The sequence below is a fragment of the Tyto alba genome, unplaced genomic scaffold, assembly GCF_018691265.1.
Source record: "Tyto alba isolate M040663 unplaced genomic scaffold, T.alba_DEE_v4.0 Super-Scaffold_21, whole genome shotgun sequence".
NCBI lineage: Eukaryota > Metazoa > Chordata > Aves > Strigiformes > Tytonidae > Tyto > Tyto alba.
In genome coordinates, this window is record NW_024881295.1 from 8,936,919 (window position 1) to 8,956,748 (window position 19,830).

Genomic DNA, 19,830 nt, shown 5'->3' on the forward strand with positions numbered 1-19,830 from the left:
CTGTATTAGCAACAGCCTGTGTAAACATCAGTCCTTGGCTTTAAAGAGTCCTTATACCCAGTAACAGCACAAATACAAAGCAGTCTCATGACAAATGGTCAGTCAGGAAAGTCTACAGACTAGATGATTTTTAATATTTTAAAATATTTTTTTAAATGTGTGTTTTGTTGAACTTTTATTTTGTCCCTCCTGAAAGAGCTGTGTTGGATTACAGGTGACAGTGTACGTGGGCCTGTACTGTGCTTCTGACTGGCATGCTTTGAGTCGGTCAGACCCAGTAACAGCTTTTCTGGAACACGTGCAACTGCAGATCCAGAAATAGGCACCTTTTTGGCAATAATTACTGGCACTTCCCTCCTTACCCTCCCGCCCCATTACAGACATAATGGTGTCCTCAGTGCCAAATTATTAAGGCTGCAGAGGATGGTACCACTTTTAGTCTCTACCCTTTTCCCTCCTTCCTAAACTGCAGCTGCTCTTACAGGAATAACACTTTCTTTTGGCCTTCAATGATGTTGCATCAGGGAGGAGCAGAACTTGATACCCTGGGTAACAACATTTGTTGTTTCAGTCAGAACTTGATACCCTTTTGGTTATTTGTTTCACATCCTGTTTAAAAACCAAGTGATCTTTGTATGGCAGTGATGATGACATTTCAAGTAGCAAAGGTGAAAAACCTGGCATTTTCCTGACTGAATGGCACAGTATGGAGGGGTAAGGATATAGTAGCGTGCAGTTGTGGTTAGTTTTTTGATGAAAGTTGCTTTTGTAATAGGAGTGCTAAAAGAGGGCTTTACTCTTCTGATGGTGCAACTAATTCCCCGAACAAGTGAAGGTTCTGTATTTTGATACAGGTTTTGCTTTTTTTTTTTACTTTTTCAGAGGGAAAACATTGCATGGTCGGTATTTGGGAAAGTTATAAAACTTTTTATGAGCTCTGCCACAGGATTGTCATGGAAATAACTTATGTTTGATCTCTTCAGCCTGTAAAATGGAGTTGAATAACCTGTTCCACCTCACAGGGCTGTGGCGTAGCTAATGCTCTGTGTTAATGAGGGCTGCACTTGAATGCAGAGTATAATTGTTGTTTTCCTTATCCCGCAGACAGAGAAGGATATCCTGTTACGTTCTGAGCTAGAGGAGATCCAGGTTCAGAATCCCGGTCGCTTTAAGTGTTGGTACACACTGGACAGAGCACCTGAAAGTAAGATCTAACATGCTACTTCCACTGACACTTGAGTATTAATGCATGTGTTTGGCAGTAGGTATGCTGTGTCATGTGTGTATTTCTGGGCTTCTTTCTTGCTTAATGATTTGTGTCTGAATGCATCCAGGAGCATCATTTTTCATCCAATGATCCACAGAAACTCTTAGGTGTAATTGGGCAGTGTTTCCAAAGTTGCACAGCTCCCTTCAGGTGAATGTTTGTGCATTGTTTCTTCCATGACTACACCTGAATCTTTACCATTATTTACTCTGGAAGGTGACCTTCCTTCCCCACAGGCATGATTATAACACGTTATCTTATTGTCTTGGGTTTAGAGCACGCGTTACGGCAGCTGCCGTGGGAGTGGTGTCAGAGGTGCTGTGTCTCACCCAGACGCGGCCGAGTGCAGGCTCCTGCCCAGCTGTCACAGTGTGGCAGTTCATGGTAGCTGATCTTCTTCCTAGGCCAGGGAGTTGCCTTTGTATTAACACTGTTTCTCCATGACAGTACTGTTGCAGCTTGGTGCAGTCGAGTTTTAAAGAAAATGCGATATAGCTGGCTGGTTGAGGTGAGAGGATGAGCCAGCTGAATGTGCCTCCCTCAGCTGAGCAAGTTTGAAGAAGGAAAGCCTAAATAGTTACTGCCATTGTGAAAAGGCTCAATAGTTTCCATGTCGTTCCTTGTTGTCTTCCTTTTTTACCATTCCTTGTCATGCCCACCCACATCAGGATAGATTCACACTCTATTCAGTGATAGTTTGGGGCAGAGAAGAAAAAGCCATATGCCTTCTCTTGCCTTGTGACCATGAGTACACCGCAGGTCGGGTGGGGGTAAGGGTCTTGCCATCCTCACAGTCTGTTGCTGCCATGTCATCTTCTGCAATTAGTGTTCTGGAATTTCTAATCACTGTTCCTTTTCTTCGATAATTGTGACTTGTGAACTGATCTTAGCAGTTGCGATAGAAATTTCTCCTTAGACCCCCCCAACACTGTTCTGCTGACTTTCACTACCACATGTGAAACCAGACCAAAACCAGAAACTTTTGGGTAATTGGTGGGAGAAAAACATGTCAGTCTTACCGTGCCCGAAGGTTTGGGCCAGCAGCTTTTTGCAGCCAGGGCTGGGGATGCGATGGGTAAACCTGAATCCTACTATGAACTGATGAGCACCGTGAGTGTTCCAACGGGGAACAGCTACATCAGCTAGATTTCCCCTCGTGATCCTGTAAATGGGGGGGTACGGGGATGGATGCTGTTATTTCACAGTTCTGGAGCTGAGAAGAGTTACATTCTGTTCACAGCTCTGCTTGAGATTTCCTTGGGGCTTTTAGCAAGCTTTATTAAAAATTAGCCCTTGTTTTCTCCATACATCAGTATTGCATCTTAAAAGCGGAGGTGGCAGTTTTTCCATGTAGTGTAACTGTGTTGAGGACACTACTGCAAGTGGAGTGTACAAATGCTGCAGTCCAGAAGGCTACTAAAAAAACCCCAAACCGCAACACTCATTCTAAAGCAACTTATATCTGTCTCTTCCTCGCTTCCCTTTCCCTACTTTAATTTTTTCAACAGGTTGGGATTACAGCCAAGGTTTTGTGAACCAAGAGATGATCAGAGACCACCTGCCCCCACCTCAAAACGATGTTCTGATCCTTATGTGTGGACCTCCTCCAATGATCCAGTATGCTTGCATTCCCAACCTGGACAAACTGGGCTACACCAAGGAGATGAGATTCTCCTTCTAAAGATGACTGATGATTTGGTGATCTTATGTAGAAAGGAAGAAAAAAACATTTAAAGGGGAAGAGGACAGAGTTAGAGATGGCTGATGCACAGTGCTGGGAAGCTACATTTACATAAAAATGTTTCATTTTTTCTCAACCTCTGGCAAGTAAGACATCTAAGCTCAACTGTACTAAAATTGTACTGTATGTTGCACAAACAACTGTACTGTGGAAAGGTGGTGATGCCTAGTGCTTGGCTATATTGTATGCTTCATCTCAAGGGAGGACAGTATAGCTGCTTAGGGCAGAAAACACTCACAGTTTTTCTTAGCCCTGTAATCAAGTGGCAGTAATATCCTATTTCCTAACACTGTGCATACCCAGTATTTTTTTTTTTTTGGTATGAAGTATGAAAATACATAGAACGTACTGGATTATTCACCTTGCTTATGCCAAATTTGAATCCTACAGAGTTCTTACCGTATGAGGGCCAGGAGTATTTGCCTTGTATGCATAATCTTTGCAACATCAGAAGCTTAAAGATGCTTGTTCAGTTGAAGGATGACAGTTAATCATTTATGACTGAAGTAGATGAAACTGTCTTGTTAGTCAAAACAGAAGTAGACAGCAATACAAAATTTGTTTCCTCTGTACTTTGGAATAGCTGCTCTTGAATGCAAACAGTTTTCTAGCTGGTTACACTTCTTGTCCTTGGGCAATGAAAGAAACTGCAGAAAGCCGGTGGCTTTGTGCACTGTTCCACAAATAGCTGGAATGTTTTGCTTTTATGTGTGTGGAATACAGAAAAAAAAATACTAACTTCTGTATTTACTTTTAAATAGCGGATGGTGCCATAGGAGTACAAAGGCAATTGTTCCACATGTCCTGTGCAGTGATAAAAAATGCTGGGTGAAAGCTGGATCTAGTTTTAGTTTCTTGTTTCCCAGAGATGGATTTGGAACAAAGGGAGCTCGGGTTTCATTGCCAGGGTGGGTTTCAGCAGGTAGCCTGGCTTCGGATGGGCTGTGCCTGCAGGCAGGGCACTCGCCTGAGTGTCTTGCTCAGGCAAATCTCCAAAGAGTTTTGCTTGGTAAGGATGTGTGGGAACAGCCTTAAGTCACCAAACTGACAGCAAATTCAGATGTCTCACTGAATCTAAAACTCAGATGCTGTTTACTATAGCTCTGACTTTTTTTTTTTTTTTTTTTTTTTAATATACTACTTTTTACAGCAGCCTTCTACCTAGCCTTTAGTAAACTTAAGGCATCTTGCGTGCCGGACCTTCTGCTTCTAAAGAACAGAGGTGCTGCTGAGATGAGAGCTGTCCTGCAAGGAATCTATGAAACTAAAAATCTTGTTCTGGTAATGAAATTAGAGTTAACCGAAAGGATGCTTAGTCATGTATGAAGTAATGTGGATGCTACTTAGCTACAGGTGTCAGTGTGTAATACCACTTTAAAAAAGATTCGAGTAGATACTTGAGGTTATAGCTTGCCATGTTTTCTTTTGTGCCTGTAAAACAGATGGGTACTGTGCACTTAAAAGATTAATTTTCAGCATGAATTAAAAGGAGAAAAAGATACTACAGTTAATTTAAGGAACCTCAAATGGATAATGCTGTTGTTAATTTTATTAATTAGATGCTTGCCTCTGAAGTAATGAATTTTTGATGTGTGCTTCTGAGACTTCTTCTTTAATACTATGATCCAAAGTTCAAATAATACTTGAGTAAGTTTCAGTCCTCTTTTTAGGAGGCAAAAAGCAGAAATATGAGAGGAGTGATCTTGCTGCTGGTTTATGTTACTGTGGGATATGCAGATTTTTTTTCATTATTGTATTTAATGAAATTTTCATGTAAACAAACCAACTCTAGCTGGTTATGCATCGACTATTTTGTATTACTTTGCTTATTAAATTACTGGCTTTTTTCACATTTGTGTAAGAAATAAAGTGTCTTGCAGGTGAATCACCTGTGTGTTACTGAGCACATCATCTTCAGCTTCATAAGAGACAAACTATAATTATAAAATACTCTATAAAGTGAAGGTTCAAAAAAAAAGGCCTGTTAGATTTGTTTTACCTAAGTGCTTGTTTCTTTCGTTTGGTTGAGTTTGGTGAAAATTGCTGTATTTGGATGCCAAGTCAGGGAGTAAATTGTTTCTGTTTTCCTCCATCACTCCAATCTCCTCTTTTTACCCTTATTTTGTACATCTTCCTTGTGAACATGAGGCTTTTTTAATAAATAAAAAGAGGGATTTTATATGATCTACTGAAAGAAAACTGTGTCACAGTCCCTTTTGCTTGATGGTCCTGTACTACCGCATTCAAACAAGTTGGTGATAAAAATCGGTTTTGCATACTGTTATGTTTTTTTTCCTCTGAGCCAGTTCATCTGTCTGTCTTACAGAGAATATGAGAATTTCTCCAGTTTTCTGACAGGATGTGCTGCATACTACTGACCTCACACAGCTGGGGCAACACGAACCTCCTGGATGAAGGGCGTTTCGTGGAAAGTTTCCTGAGAGAAACAGGATCGAGAGGGCTGCTGCTGCCTTGGCTTTCCCAGAGGTGGGTCCCCTTCCCTTACTGCTGTGCAGAGGCAGATGCTGCCCCCACGCACAGCGAAGGCACGCTTGCATACGGCAGTGGTCTTTCTCTGGGGCCTGCTCCTGTGGCAGCAGAGGCTCTGAGAAGGAAGGGGGTAAGAAATAAGCCATTCCATAATCTCACTCCTGTAGCTGGGCCTTGAGCCTGCGCTTCCCGCGGCGCCTGGGCCGGTGTGCTGGCAGCCCTGTCAGGGCTGCGCGGGCCAGAGCTGCAAGCAGCTCTTGGTTCTGGGCTGCTTGTGGTGAAGTGACCACTTGGCCTAAGCGAGGCCTCGCCTGTCCTGGCTTCCCTGCTGCCTGCAGGGCAGGTAAGGAGATACACATTGCCTCAGGGGTTTAATGTCCTCTGAAAGCTTCTGGTAAAAATAACTTGGTTTACAGAAAGGGGCCTCATATTGTTCCTGAGCTTTTCTCCTCTTGATCCTGCCCAGGTGAACAGGAAGAAAAGGAGCGTTGCCTGAGCAGAGCCCATGCAGCAGCCAGCTTCTCCATGTTTGTAATTTCTTACAGGTAGGGGTTGGGTGTGAGTGGGGGTACAGTGGTCTGTGCCTTTCCTTGCTTGAACAGTGTAAGAGGTAGCGGTAGCATTTGCTTAGTGCTTCTGGGGATCATGCCCTTCCTGCCACCCCACCCCACAGTGTGAAGTAACAGAACAGGACCCTGTTTTTAAACAGATCTACCCCAGCACTCCCAAAGGATCTGTCACCAGCCATCTGCATCAGGCTCTTCTCTGTCGGGCCTGCGCCCGGCTCCCGGCAGTGGGCGTTGGGAGTGTGCACAGGCAGACAGCTGTGCAGAATTGCCCCAGTGTGTAACTTCCATAGTTGGAACTCTATAGGCAAGACATTTTGATTCCTCCCTTCCCTTTCCAATGCTGAAAAAGCATACGCAATCCAAAGGAAGAAGTCCAACCAGTTTTCAGAGAGACAGCGTTCCTGCAGAGCTGAATAGCTTGAGACACACATACTAGTTACAGGAAAGACTAATTTAATGCAAAATGAAAGCGTTTCTGTTGGTCTTTCATAAAACAATAAATCCTGCTCCAATATTGGTTATGCTGTTAGGCAAAAAAAAAAACACCAACCTTCACCTTCCTGAATGGATGCAGAGCCCTCACTCTGCACATACCCCCCAAGCTGTGCATGATTTCTGGGTAAAACGCCACACCTATCCCCTTAAACCCCCGCTACACACAAAAAATACAATGATTCCAGCTCTTTATAAACAACTATGTCCTTGAATTATTTAAAAACTGAAAGGCCTCCCTTCTCCATATCCAGCTATGTTTGTAACTTGGCAAAAATTTCACAGGTCTCTGTTGTTACTTCAGTTCACTTTTCAGCCTCCACACCACGGAAAGCTGTGAACACGTCTAGCACTGATGCTGCAGTGTCTTTGTGCCCCTTTTTTAATGGCTCTGTAAATAACAGCCTTTATTTCTCAGCTGTCACAGCTGCCCCATCTTATAACTTAGATAGTAAATAGTAAAATATGCACAAGCTTTTGAAATTATTTTTATTCAGTTAAATAAATAGAATAAAATGATAGGAAAAGTACAGGCAGAGGAATTTTGCACTGACAAAGCTATAAACAGAGTTGACCAGTTTGAAAACTGATCAGGTCATCCTTCACTGGTTAACTGTGGCTGAAAGAAATTAAAATTGTGAGACCTAGAAGTCTCACTTTGTCCACTAAAAGCTGAGAGAAATTGAATAAATCAGGCCGTAAATGAAAATCAGCTGCTAAGCTACTGAAAACAAATGCCAAATGAAATACTTCTGCCTCCTCCAGACTTTTGCTGTCAGGAGAGGTGATGAGCTGCCTCTGCTGCTGTGAAAAGCAAGAACTCTCACCAATGTCTCCAGGCCCAGGTCTTTGTCCCTGTTTGTTGACTTTCCCCCAAGTTTTCTTTACCCCTGCCACTGCCTTTTGCCACACCTTGACCTGACACAGCTGCTCAGCAAGGCTGGGCTTTGCAGTGGGGACCAGCCCTGCCCCTGAGTTTCAGTCACAGCTTCAGGGCCCTCCACTGACTGGCACTGATCTAGTTTAAGGGGCAGGTAAGTAGCAGGCTTCTCTTAGAACTCATTTCTATCACAGGGAAGGGGTTTTCATCTTCGTTAGGAACCAGCTCACTCCTCCAAACCAGCCTTTTTAAGCCCTGGTGTTGTCCTTCATGCTCAAGGAAAATCTGACCAGCACCAGTACATTTCATTATGGACTCAACCTCCTAATAGAGGAAAAAAATGGGCTGCACAGTAAACAAAGGCTGTGAGTCAAATCTACCACGACCTCCCAAAGGCTCAGGGCACTAAAGCTTTCATCAGCTCCAGCCAAGACTTAATGTCTGGTGAACAACATGTTCTGGAAAAATGATGTGCTGTCTATAAGCTCATTTTTCTGGCAGGTAGGTCCTGTTGTTTTAAAGCCTGGGAAGGCTGACTGAGCCTGGCTCCTGCAGGAGCTGAGGGAACGCGACATGCGGAGGGGAAGGCAGGAAATAAGGAGATGGAGGGAAGAGCATGGGAGAAGAAAAGCGAGAGGTGCTGGTGTAAAAAGAGCCACTGCTGCTAGCCAGTGGTTTACAGAAACTTTATGTACACATTGCCCACCTCCTTCTGTCCGTTTTTTGCACAGAGGCAGTTTTCCAGCATGTCTTTTGTGGGCAGGAAGCTGTCAGTACTGGTGACAAATTGCCGTAGCGCATTCCTGCCTGACAGGTGGCATTTTTGCTCCTTGTTGGCAACGCTGTCTAGCATGACTCCTCGGATGTCCTTAGGCTTCCCTGGCACACCAAACATGAGGAACAAGCCCAGGCAGTCCCGTCCTACCAGGCAGCAGAACTCTGCCAGCTTCTCAAACCTGCTCTTGTTTTGGAAGCGCCGGTCTGCCAGCGCTACTTCCCGGCAGCAGTCCTCCGCCGCCTCGGCAGGGCCACCTTTGCTGCAGAAAAGCTCAGCCAGTAAAGCTGTAAGCAGTAAGCAGTAAGGCTGTAAAGCCTGTACGGCGACCTGAAGTTTGATTTGCTTGTCAGCTCCAGAAAGAGTCCAGATCCAGTCCACTCCCAAGAGGGAGGGCTGCTGCTTGGTCATTTTGCTGGTCACGATACGTTCCTCCACTCCCTTTTCCACGCAGAAGCTGATGAAGTTGACCAAAAAGATCTCGCTCAGCTTGTCTGTGGCTGGCTGGAATTTGCTCTGGGGATCCACAAAACCAAGATAATTCTTCATCCTTTCAGATGCATGAACCACGCCTTGGCTGAAGACTTCACAGAGGACTAACGTTTCAGCCTTGTTCTCCTGGTTGTCTTCGTGCGAGACCTTCTGGCCCATTCTCAGTGCAGGACAAGGTCATTTCCACATGCAGACCGCCTTGGGAAAGTCCTTCTCTTTTCAGCGAAGGCTCTGTAGGTACTGGGCTGAGCCAGCCCTGTTAAGCATGCACATGGTACCTGTCGCCTCCCCAGTGAAGGTCACGGCAGCGGCAGAGTCGAGCTCTGTGAGCCCGCTGCGGTCCCGCCAGGCAGACAGGCTTTCTCTGGGGTGTTTCTCTGCAGCTGACTGAGCAGTGACCAGCCAGACAGGCCCAGTAACTTGCTCACCTACTGAATTCCTCTGTGCTTGTTTTCCTTATTGTTAATCTGACACCATTCCTTCAGCCGATGCTATCTCCTTTCAGTCTGATCTTATCTCCTTTGATCTCCTTTCTAGGACTATTACAGAGAAGCCATTTTACTGACACTGGATGTTTCCTGAAGGTGAAACCATCTTATCGTTTTAATCATGCAGGGAAGGGTATGCATCCAAACCTGAAGACTTCTACACGGTGCTTGAAATGACATGGTGGTCTTTTCTGATGGGCTTTTCTGTTGCCTGTATGCCAAGATTAACTGCTGTTACCGTCAGTGGCATTAGCTGTGCCATGGCAATGCACATGGACTCAGCTGGACATTGGCTCAACTGAGAAGCTCGTGCAGTTGCTGCCTGTAACTGGATTACCTCAGGGAAGCTTGGACAGTCAACACGCCACCACACAGGCCTATCAGATACAGTTACAAATAAAACCCCTTCCGAACCCTGCAAAACCCTAGCTCCCTGAAGTCCCTAAAGACAACGTCTCCCTAGCCATGAAAGCTGCAACCTATGTCACCACTGCAGCAGGAGCCAGCCCTGTTCAGCTCTGGGTGCTGCTGGTGCCAAATGCACCACTACAGTCTCTCCACTGGCCCAGGACCTCACCAGCATTCTCAAGAAACAGGCTCTGTCCTGCTGAACACTGCTCTCCCTCCTCCTCTTCATTCTGAATGAGTGAAAACAGCGTCAAGGAGCTGTCTTTCTCTGCCCTCTTTACTCCCATTGCTCGAAACATCTTATACCATCTCACTCTCCTGCCTACGGATGTTCTTGTGCTCCTGCCACCCCAGCGACACACCTCAGGTGCATGGGCTGGTCAGTCCCGCCGCTGCCCTTGGGTCCCACTAAGAAACAGATCAGGTGCTACATACTACGTGTCTTTTCTTCCACAGGTCTTCAAATGTGTCATGGGCCCATCTCCATTCCTTCACAACCTTCTCAGCTATGATTAGGGAGCATGCTGCTGCTTCTCTTATCTCTGATTGTAACTCGAATTCCCTTTCTATTCGAGGGGTCCCCAGCACTCTTCTAATACTCTCTCTTTGATGTCCATTGCTCCAAATCTACTGGAAACTCAGAAGGTTTTGCCTCCTAGCTGCCTCAGCACAATCTTCTTCCTCCCAACAGAGGATAAAGAGGCTCAGTAGGAAAAGCTCTTGCTGCAAATGAAAATGCCAAAATACTAAGGTGAAGCATGAAACATTCAAAACAACGAAGTGGTGCAAGGTATAAAAAGCATGCGGGTAGGGTAAGTACAACTGCTCCCCTAAAGGGAAAGCCAGGATGCAACAATACCTAGTGGGTGGGAATTAGAAGAGTCATTCCAGAGGTTATTCTGGATTACTTCTCCATTCCTAAACATACATGTAATTTATGTGAACAGAAAAAAGCTGGGTTTAATCTCCACAGGCTCTCGATCGATACAGATCTATCTCTTCCTCATCACTGTAAGCAGACATCAAAAGTTTATTACACTCTAGGTTTCAAAGTGTTTATCCTCAGTGTTCCCACTGAAATGTTGAGCTGATGAACAAAACCACAGAAGCAAAGGTAATAAGAGAGGGGTTCTCCATTTTCTGGTCTGTTATCTGGGCTACACTGGGAAAAACACTGATGACCATTTGCACCTGCACCCCAGCAACAAAACTAGTTTGGGGAAGCTCAACTCCTGTTGGCAAAATAGCTGGAGCTCCTATGACTGCTGAGGGCTGCAGGGGCACAGGGCAGGGAATGACGCCGGGCACCAGAGGTGGCTGCCCTTTACAGCAAGAAGGGCCAGAGCTGGCCCTTCGTCGGCACCCGGCGAGGACGCCCCGAAGAGCGCGCGCCGAGCAACGGGGAGGCACCTCCTCATCGCACCGTGCAAACAGCCCAAGGTGGTTCAAATCCCGATCCCAGAAATAAGTAAAAAGACTCGGGGGTGGTGGATTTCTTAGCTGTTAGCAGAGTCCTTCTGCAGGTACTATCGACAAATGAACTAATGAGTCCACAAAAAAAGTGCGATTTTGCCCCTTCTCCCTCCTTCGTCTTTTACATAGAACGAGCTTCCTAGGAGAATAAAAGGAAAAAAAGAGGATACATTAAAAAGGAACCAGCTTCCAGAAACACCTGGCATTTTCCACAGACTTTATTGGATTTTACATGGCAATACACAGTAGTTATGTTGCCCTCTTCAAACACGCGCAAATTAAAATACCCCAAGGGTATCGACTGTGTGCACACGTGCACAGAAACTTCCTGACTTTACTGCTTGCTTTCATATTCCGCCCCATAAAATAACCAAGGTTCAGATGATGGGCAGCTTCAAGGGGATGACCTGGCTTCCAAGTGCTGAATGCAGGAAAGGGCTGCTCGGAGCAGAATGCTACTCACACTGGACTTAAATAAACCGTCCTTTGCCATTGTCGATATGCTTGCTAATAGCACTGGACTGAAGAGAAATCAGAGAGTATTTGTTTGTGCCTACTTCAGCACGTAATATCGTGTCACTAGCCCCCCTTTTGTTTAATCCTGTGGCTATCTAGTCATGTTAACTAATCATGTTAACTAGTCGGCATCTAGTGAGAGCAAATCTGGAGGAATACTTTAGCTCAGAAGCCTGCACCATGTCTCCCCAGTGCTTCTCCAGCATTTGGGAGAGCAGGGTCTTAAGCTCAACTTGCGTGTAAATAATAACCATATCGCAGAGTTTCACAGAAAGCGAGCCCTGAATTCACATCCCAAGCATCTGCACCCTAAAGCTGACAGCAGGCGTGACATAATGTGGTATTTCTGCCCGAATAAAATAGCTCAAACGCCCCCAACTGCAGAGGAAGAAACAACAGACAGCAAATTATTTGCAGGCAGGAATTAAAGAAGAATATTGAATAAAGGATCAGTTGTGATCTGTTTCTAGACAAATGGTAAGCAGCACAAACTATTTTATGGATGCATCGTGGATTGTTTGCCTGGCTCCAGTTGCTAAAGAAAAAATGGCAGCACTTGATATTATGTATAACACAACCAGTCCACATCAAATTTTTCATCTTGGTACATAAATAATAGCCTACACTGCACATCCTTCCAAGAACCAGGCTGGTAATAGCTTGTCAGGTTACATTCTAGCCTTATACTATTGTATCTCAAACCCACAACATCTGATGGGAGCTCCCTGGAAGTCCTGAAAGAGCCTTTCTTCCTTGTTAATAGTGTTTCAGAAATATCCACAAAGTCAGTGCAAATCTCACATCCCCTGCACCGCACCAGCAACTGTCGGAAACGGCCTCACGTCCAGCAAGGACAGCGATGAAACGACTGACAAACCCTTGGTAAAGCAACACACCACTGCAAACAACTCCAGCTGTACTCTTTTTGCTTTTACAAAGCACAGAAGCTTCATGCCATTGTGCTAAAATACATGCAACATTCAACACCATACGAATGACCACTGTAATAAACAGAGTTACTTTTTTTCGCTTGTTTGCTTTTGGCTAGGACACCTCGCGGTAGCAGAAGTCTGACAAAAGATTTCCACTGGCTAGTTATGATTTTTAAAATCTGATGATCTTCAGATACAGAGGAGTTGTGCTTTAAGATGGTAAAATGATGAGCAACGTTTGATATTTGAATTTTGGAGGAGAAGTCCCACCTTAGCTTTAATATTATGAAATAATATATTTCCTATACATTTTTCTATATAACTTTTTTTTTTTTTTTGCAACTACACCATCTTTACGTTAGTCACAGCACAGAAATATCCCTTCCATATGCGGGGAGTACTCTCAACTTTAAAGAAATTTTTTAAGTCACAGAAGTGTTAATAACCTTGTTTGAATGCTATAACTACTCCTGCTGGGAACAAGAAAGAAGACGTATTAAAATGTGCAGTTTCCGTAGGTGTCGCTGCTGGAAGAAACATGCTTTGTAATTGTTTCATCCCAAATGGAAGATCATTAAACTGTGCACTTAGTAAAAAGCAACGAAAGCAAACAGTTCCAAAGGTCAGCCTGCCTTTTCCAGTAACCAGCTGGTACGCAAACTGGCATAATTTTTTTTACAACTCTCTCCCCCTCCCCTACACCTCAAACTTTCCATCACTATCTCACAAAATTAAAATTTTTGCTTTTATATGTTCTTCATATACTTTTTTTTTTTTTTTTTTTTTTTTATAAAACAGTATAAAAATAAGACCAACAGTCAAGAGCTACTGGGGAGTTTATGCAGGGCATGAATTGCTAAAACCCTACACTGGATATCATAGGAAGGGCAGAACTGGTATTTGTGCCAAACAAATGCACTTGAAAAAGAGCAGTAACATCTTTTTCAGCTGAGAGACTAGAGAAAGCTGATGCACAATATCCACACAGTACTTCTACCTAACATCTTCTGTTATTTTGAAACAATATAAAGGATTATCTGAGGCCGTGAATAAACAAAACGAGCACTATCATACCACATAAATTTAAATGCAACACTTTGAAACGTATCACCAGTTTGTACATTAAATACAGTTAAAAACAATTACCATTCACCAGTGTCTGGGTGTTTCTTATGGCAACTTTTAGAGTAGGCACCATTTTTTTTTTTTCCTCCTTTTTTTTTCCAAATTCTCCACTCCCCTAATGTTACTTCTAACAAACAGAAGCAAGAGCAATGTAATGTACGTGATCTGCTGCCCGACACGTGTAACGATGACCTTTCTTGCACATAGGAAAGTGAGCCTTTGTCAGTGCCCGGTGGTTACTGTCACACGTTGGAGTCCTCATCTGTTATACTGGTGCTAGGAGAGCGAGTCGCAAAGTCTTTAAACATTTCATCCTCTTTCAACATGTGCTAGAAAGGAAAGGAGGGAAGGGTCAAGGTTCGGGCCCTCACAGCTGAAACCGGGCAGCCGGGATGGCCCGGCCCTCAGCCCTGCCAGCCACCGCGCCCTCCTGCTCAGGACGTTTTTCACCCACGCTGGTGAAAAACCAGCTCGCTGCTGTCTGCTGGCCCGAACGGCTCGGGGAGCGCAGGCTGGGGCTGGGCTTCCACCCAGAAAACGTGCGTGACCCTCAGCTGGCAACTCACTGGCCCAGAGCCGGGTGCCGTGTCCCCTGCCCTCCCCGGAGGTGGCGGGCGGGCCAGGAGCGCTGGCGGCCACGGGCCACCACTCCCAGCCGGGGGAACCTCCCCGCCAGGGTCTTCCTGAACTGCTAATTTTTCTTGTCTCCTCTGTCTCTGTACAAACCCCAAAGGAGCTCAACTGGCCCCTGGTTTCGATGAGGCTTCACTACGCCCATCACCTGGCACGGTGTTTTATATACTCCAGCCCTCAGAGCCCCGTGGCGCTTCGCTATCCAAGGATAAGGTCCCCGCTGTGCACTGAAATCAGTCAAAGCAATTGCCCCCAAAATTACAAAACTCAGCTGCTTGACAGAGCCAGTAATAGCAAAGAAAAGTTGTACTTAGTGTGTTTATATTAAATAGTGATGCTATTTAATACCAGCAACTGCCAAAGGGGTTTATACCCATCTTAAAGAAACAGAGATCTTATTCCACAGGCCCCACTTTTAAGCCTTACTGTCAAGTTGTTGATGCCTTCAGAAAACGCTCCTATTTGCCTCACTGTCCCTTCTGAATCTTCCATCTACAAAAAAACAGATAATGAATACTGAATCAATAATGAATTCATTGTATGTCATGACAGTGGCAATTAAGTGCAGCACATAATGTAACTGCTTGATTACAGCCGACGTGGTCAGAGCAAGGGAGAGGCGTGCCCTGTCTGGAGAGGACAGCTCTGCCCGAGCAGGTCCTAAAGGTGCTGTGTTCACAGCCTGACCCTCCTTGGGCCGACAGACACTTTTGTTAATAACGGCTGAGCGACTGCAAGCAGTCAGGACCTTCACAGGCCAAATGAAAAGGAAGGCTTCCATGGGAAAAGGAAGGCTTTCCACCAAGCCTGACAGCACAGTCAAAGACTTCAAACTGCTAGAACTGACCTACCTGCTCCAGCCTGTCCAAATCATCATCGTCATATACTCGGATATCCAGGCCAGGCTTAAAACCCTTCTTTGACCCACTTCCAGCTGCCCGCCCCAGCTCCATAGGACACACATACTCTTCCACATCATCTTGCTTCTTCTTCCTCAGGCTCCCAAAATTGCTGAAGGCAAGTTTCTTTGGCTTACAAGTGAAGAGAAAATTGACAAGAAGTTAGAGAATCGGCAAAGCATTAACAGATCTCTTACTCTTGCACTGGTGTTTCAATGACAAAGGGCCTCCTAAACAAAGATCTTCCGAATAGCCGTATTTCACGATAATTACATCTGAAAGAACAAGATGTGTCCCCACATTCGATTGTTAAGACCTAACACCACTTAAAAGGATCCCAAATGAGATCAGAATCCCACTGCATTAAATCACGAACATATAAACAGTAATAGACAGTCTCTCTCCCAACCATCTTACAGTACAGACAGAAGGACAACACACAAGTACCATCTCTAGTCTGTGCATGTGAGAGGCTGACACGTGGTACGTTCATGGTAGACGCAAGTCTCAAACCCAGATCTGCTGACTCCTGCTCTCATGCTTCTTTCATGACCAGCCAGGCCCTTTTCTCAGACCTTACTGAACTGCCCTCCAAACACGGATAAAACCAGCACAGTGGAGATCCAAATCTCTGCCTGGGAGCTCACGGACTGACCCAGAACAAGTGACCCACCTTTACTTTGGCAGTCGCTGTTAAGAGGACGTAGTCTGGGGACTCCATGGCTTCACGCTTCTGCTGCTGGGCCTCCTGCCCAATGAGGAGGTTGAAATGAGTCGCCAAGTGCCGTCTCAGTAGCGTCTTGTTTGGTGGGATGTTCAGCAACTGTGCCATGGTTTCTACATTGAAACGAGGCTCCAAAACCTATTAATCAAATCACATAGAATCCAGCTGAAATCAATACTATCTAATAAGGTCTCAAGGACATCAACAGGCACACCCATCTTGGTCACTTCCTAAGGTTGCTTTGGGATTTTTGTTTGTATTTTAGAGGAAACATACAACAAAGAGGAAGAAAAGAGAGTTAATTAATTAATGGATTCATAAAATGCTATCTCCAGGCTTTCCTTCTTGAGTTCTAAATAATATCAAGTTGGCAGGTAAGAAGAAAGGAACAGATAAATCCATGCTTAATTGATGTAATGTGTGAAGTTGCCACAAAAAGTTTACCCACCACCCTCTTTAATTCTGGAAAACATAGCCAGACGAAGGATGGAAAACAGACATAAAATGTTTGGAGCAGGGATATACCTCTTAATCACCACAACAAACTTCTGCAAGTATAAATCTCTTGTCTGGAGTATCTGGTGCTAGGGCAATTAAAAACAATCCTGGTTTGGGACTGAAATCACAAATTATAGAAAAGTCACAAGCCTTCCTCACAAAATAAAAATATATCCAGGTCTAGGAAGGAAGGCGGTGGCTGTTTAACAACAGTGCACAGGATCATAGGACAGGAGGTGGAGAATGCCATACCTAAATTAAATCCTGAGGCGAATACAGATAATCAAACTCATTGCTGCCCATGACACTCGTGTCCTTTAAACTACAGGCTAACAAATTGTGATAGCAATGTCTTATTAAGCAGAATGAGAAGATAAGGTGTGTGCAGCAAAGATAATGTCAAAACTTTGCTCTAGTGATTCTCAGGCATATTTTTTTTTAATAAAATTGAACAAGTCAGCCTAAAACCTTACCATCAGTCCCCCATGCACACCGCTCCCCCGCAGGTTAGGTGCATACTCTGCCAGATCAACGGAGCGTAACCACTCCATCACCCGATGGTTGGTCCACTGGGTGACCTCAGAAGGCGTGACATTATGCTGTGAACAGGAGGAACAGGCAGTTATGGAGAACTCCTGACTCAATTGTCTCAGCCCCGGTTTTTACTGAAACAAACCTCTCCTGCACTTAATCAATGCAAGATGACATTGCGTTTGAGAAAAAAACTCCTCTTTTTGGATTGCTATCTTGCAGCAATAACAACGTGGAGATGGGTCTGGACAGTGGGCAGGTCTCTATTATGCTCCATGTCATTTGATTACCCTGCTGTGCACTAGGACTATTTGCAATTTCTAGCAGCAGAACTGAAAATTTAGCTCCATGAGCTGCTGTGCTTTTCTTGCAGATATGCAATGTGAATCTAAATCCAAGAGTCTGGGTTGCTTCATCATCCGTGGCCCTATCCAACACACGCTGCTTCTGAAACAAACTGAAGGCAGTCTCCCATCTGGTAACAGGGCCAAATTCCTCTTACACAGAAAATTATGACACAGCCATCAATTTTCCAGTTCTTACACAAGACTCACAGCAACAGTGCACTGAGATCAAGATGATTTCTGTTCCAGACAGCACATCAGAGACCGGGCCAAAATAGCCAGCTTTTGGCTAGGAAGAGGAGCAGGAGATTTGGCAAGGGGGACATGACTCTGGGGCCATGGCAGGTGAAGGAAAGAAAATGGTGTTCCAGGAAGTGCTGGCAGAGCATGAGGTTGGAAGAACAATATGAGAAAAAGGAAACTGAAAATGAAACAGAATGAAATAGGAAGGCGATAGGAGGGAAGAGCAGAGCAGGAATAATCAGAAACACCAGGGAAAAAAACCCTAGAGGATTCTGCTTCCCAGCAGTACCTCATCAGACGGCCTCCTGCGCAGACAGTTCGGCTCAAAGTTATTTATTCTCAAAACCTGAATGGCTCTTTTGATGCTGAGGTGGTGGAGGACACTGACAACTTTCAAGGACAGCAAGTCATCCTGTTGAAGAGGAAGGGTGAGTGAATAAACATAAATGTGCTTACTGGTGGAACCAGCACCCAACTGGAGGAGACTGCTTCAGGCCCTGGCTTAAAATGGCACATCTGACACATTCCAGGGTAAGATTTTAATATGCGAGACACGTGATTAACCTCAAACAACCTAACCTAAAATAAAAGCTTCCTGTGTTGTACTGTACTAGCTCCTGGGCAACGTTCTTCACATAGGGTACAGAGCTCAGTTCAAGAAACCTGGGGTAACAAGGAGGAGATGGGGTGAGAATGACACATCCTCAATGATCTGATTAGAGCCAGGACAGCTTTCCAAACACAGTGCATCAGACTCACCTGGCATTTGCATTTAATCCCGCCAAAAGTTTTACTACCACAAACATCCAGCTAAAAGTTTAACTGAAAACAATATTTACCCTGAAAATTGAGGCATTCTGTATGGCTAGAATGGAAAAATAGAGGGAATAAGAAAAAAATAGAAGGTGTTTCAGGTCGATCTCCCACAACTACAAATGATAAATGTATTTTAAAATGCTTGTCACAAGTGATGGAACAATAGGAAGGGTCACCATACCCGGGCTGAGGAGAGGCTCACCTTAAGACTCCTTGGCCCCAGCTCACCAGCCCTGTGTAGCTCCTACCTTGCACAGGCAGCCACTACGGTTCGAGGGAAGGAGGGCAGGTTGGCCAGGAGTGCCAATTCCTCCTCACAGGTGCCACGGGAGCATTCTGCACACGTGGGCAGCCTGAAGGTTGGGGCTCTGTGACAAGGCACTGCAAGGTGACCTGGCTGTGCCTTTACACCACACCACTTTCAGCGTGGGATGAGCCGCTTCTCACACATCGCAGGGCAAGACCCTGCCAAGGCACGGCCACACTCCTTGCTGCAACACATCGGTGATACTAACAAAGCAGCTGGTTCTTTCTCCAAAAGCTTGATCCTCGCTATGTTTTTTACTTAAACATTCATCTCACGAGGGACTTATTTTATAGCTCGCGCTGACTGGCTGTTTAGGCTCCCACCAGTGTCCATGGAAAGTGTCAGGCATCTCTTAGGACAATTTGTGCCATGCCAAGGAATGAAATGGTGCCTCACAGCACCCCTCTCTGCACAGATGACTATGACACATATGACCACAGCACACAGATGACTATGCCTTTGACTGTACAGGTAGGTTTTTTAGATGTCAAGAGCCAGGAGAGATTAATTCCTCCCTTTGTGACTGCAAGAGAAAGCAGGAGTTTTGCTTTAGCTCCATCAAAGCTCCTTCTTCTTCTCCTTGTACTCAGGGCTCCTTCAAACCACTGAGGATGGGAGAGACAGGGCCTTCTGGCACCCAAGGGGCTCAACTCACAGGACATGTGGTGGACAATGGCGAAGGAGACAGAAGGTTTAGATGAGGCTCACAGGTTAAAAAAGGCTGTGGGTGATACCCAACACGCCAACCTGCTGACCAGTTTGCAGTCTACACAATGCAGAAGGTGTCATGTTTTGCCCACCTCTGGTTTCACTCCTATGTTTAGCCCCAGAAATTTATAATTTCAAAACGAAAATAATCAGATTCTCTCTCATTTAGAGAGCCCAGCCATGAATATGTTGTAAGGAGGAATATGTGACAGGCCTGGCTAGACTTCCCAGCTCTCTCACTGCTGCTGTTGCTCCAGAGGAGTGCTATGAAGGAAAATCCTCCCCTGCACTGCAACCGTGGTCACGTGCCGCAAGACTGCCATTCCTTCTGAAGTAGGATCTTCAGTTGTAATTCAGTCCTAACTGTGCCATTAAGCGTCTCAAAGTCCAACTCTCTGCAGCTGCAAGTTGGCTGACTTAGAGAAATTTATGCATCCTTGTGTCAGGGTTAATGTGGCTTACTAAGTTTTAGTATTACT

The 19,830-nt window shown here is 45.0% G+C and overlaps 3 protein-coding genes across 12 annotated transcripts in view; 1 reads left to right on the top strand and 2 right to left on the bottom strand.

The window, feature by feature from the left end:
* The window catches only part of LOC104358621 (NADH-cytochrome b5 reductase 3), a 43,364-nt gene extending 38,471 nt beyond the window's left edge, over positions 1 to 4,893 (top strand). For both annotated transcript variants that reach the window (XM_032986038.2, XM_042795346.1), the window contains 2 exons: positions 1,105 to 1,204; positions 2,776 to 4,893. In XM_032986038.2, coding sequence (XP_032841929.2) covers positions 1,105 to 1,204; positions 2,776 to 2,948 — 273 coding nt within the window. In that variant the 3' untranslated portion in view covers positions 2,949 to 4,893. The remainder of the gene's footprint in view (positions 1 to 1,104; positions 1,205 to 2,775) is intronic.
* A 2,078-nt stretch (positions 4,894 to 6,971) lies between these two features.
* REP15 (RAB15 effector protein) lies at positions 6,972 to 11,167 on the bottom strand. The gene has a single exon (XM_032986068.2). The coding sequence runs from the start codon at positions 8,863 to 8,865 to the stop codon at positions 8,116 to 8,118; it is 750 nt and encodes a 249-aa protein (XP_032841959.2). The 5' UTR covers positions 8,866 to 11,167; the 3' UTR covers positions 6,972 to 8,115.
* Positions 11,168 to 11,277: 110 nt separating this feature from the next.
* Positions 11,278 to 19,830, bottom strand: part of PPFIBP1 (PPFIA binding protein 1) — a 124,797-nt gene continuing 116,244 nt past the window's right edge. For all 9 annotated transcript variants that reach the window (XM_032986058.2, XM_032986067.2, XM_042795345.1 and 6 more), the window contains 6 exons: positions 17,810 to 17,932; positions 16,876 to 17,001; positions 15,854 to 16,042; positions 15,133 to 15,312; positions 14,708 to 14,773; positions 11,278 to 13,977 (listed from right to left, as the gene is read on the bottom strand). In XM_032986058.2, coding sequence (XP_032841949.2) covers positions 13,891 to 13,977; positions 14,708 to 14,773; positions 15,133 to 15,312; positions 15,854 to 16,042; positions 16,876 to 17,001; positions 17,810 to 17,932 — 771 coding nt within the window. In that variant the 3' untranslated portion in view covers positions 11,278 to 13,890. The remainder of the gene's footprint in view (positions 13,978 to 14,707; positions 14,774 to 15,132; positions 15,313 to 15,853; positions 16,043 to 16,875; positions 17,002 to 17,809; positions 17,933 to 19,830) is intronic.

Bases quoted from the DNA above. Each gene is read 5' to 3' on its own strand.
- REP15 (XM_032986068.2), bottom strand. From the start codon at position 8,865: ATGGGCCAGAAGGTCTCGCACGAAGACAACCAGGAGAACAAGGCTGAA.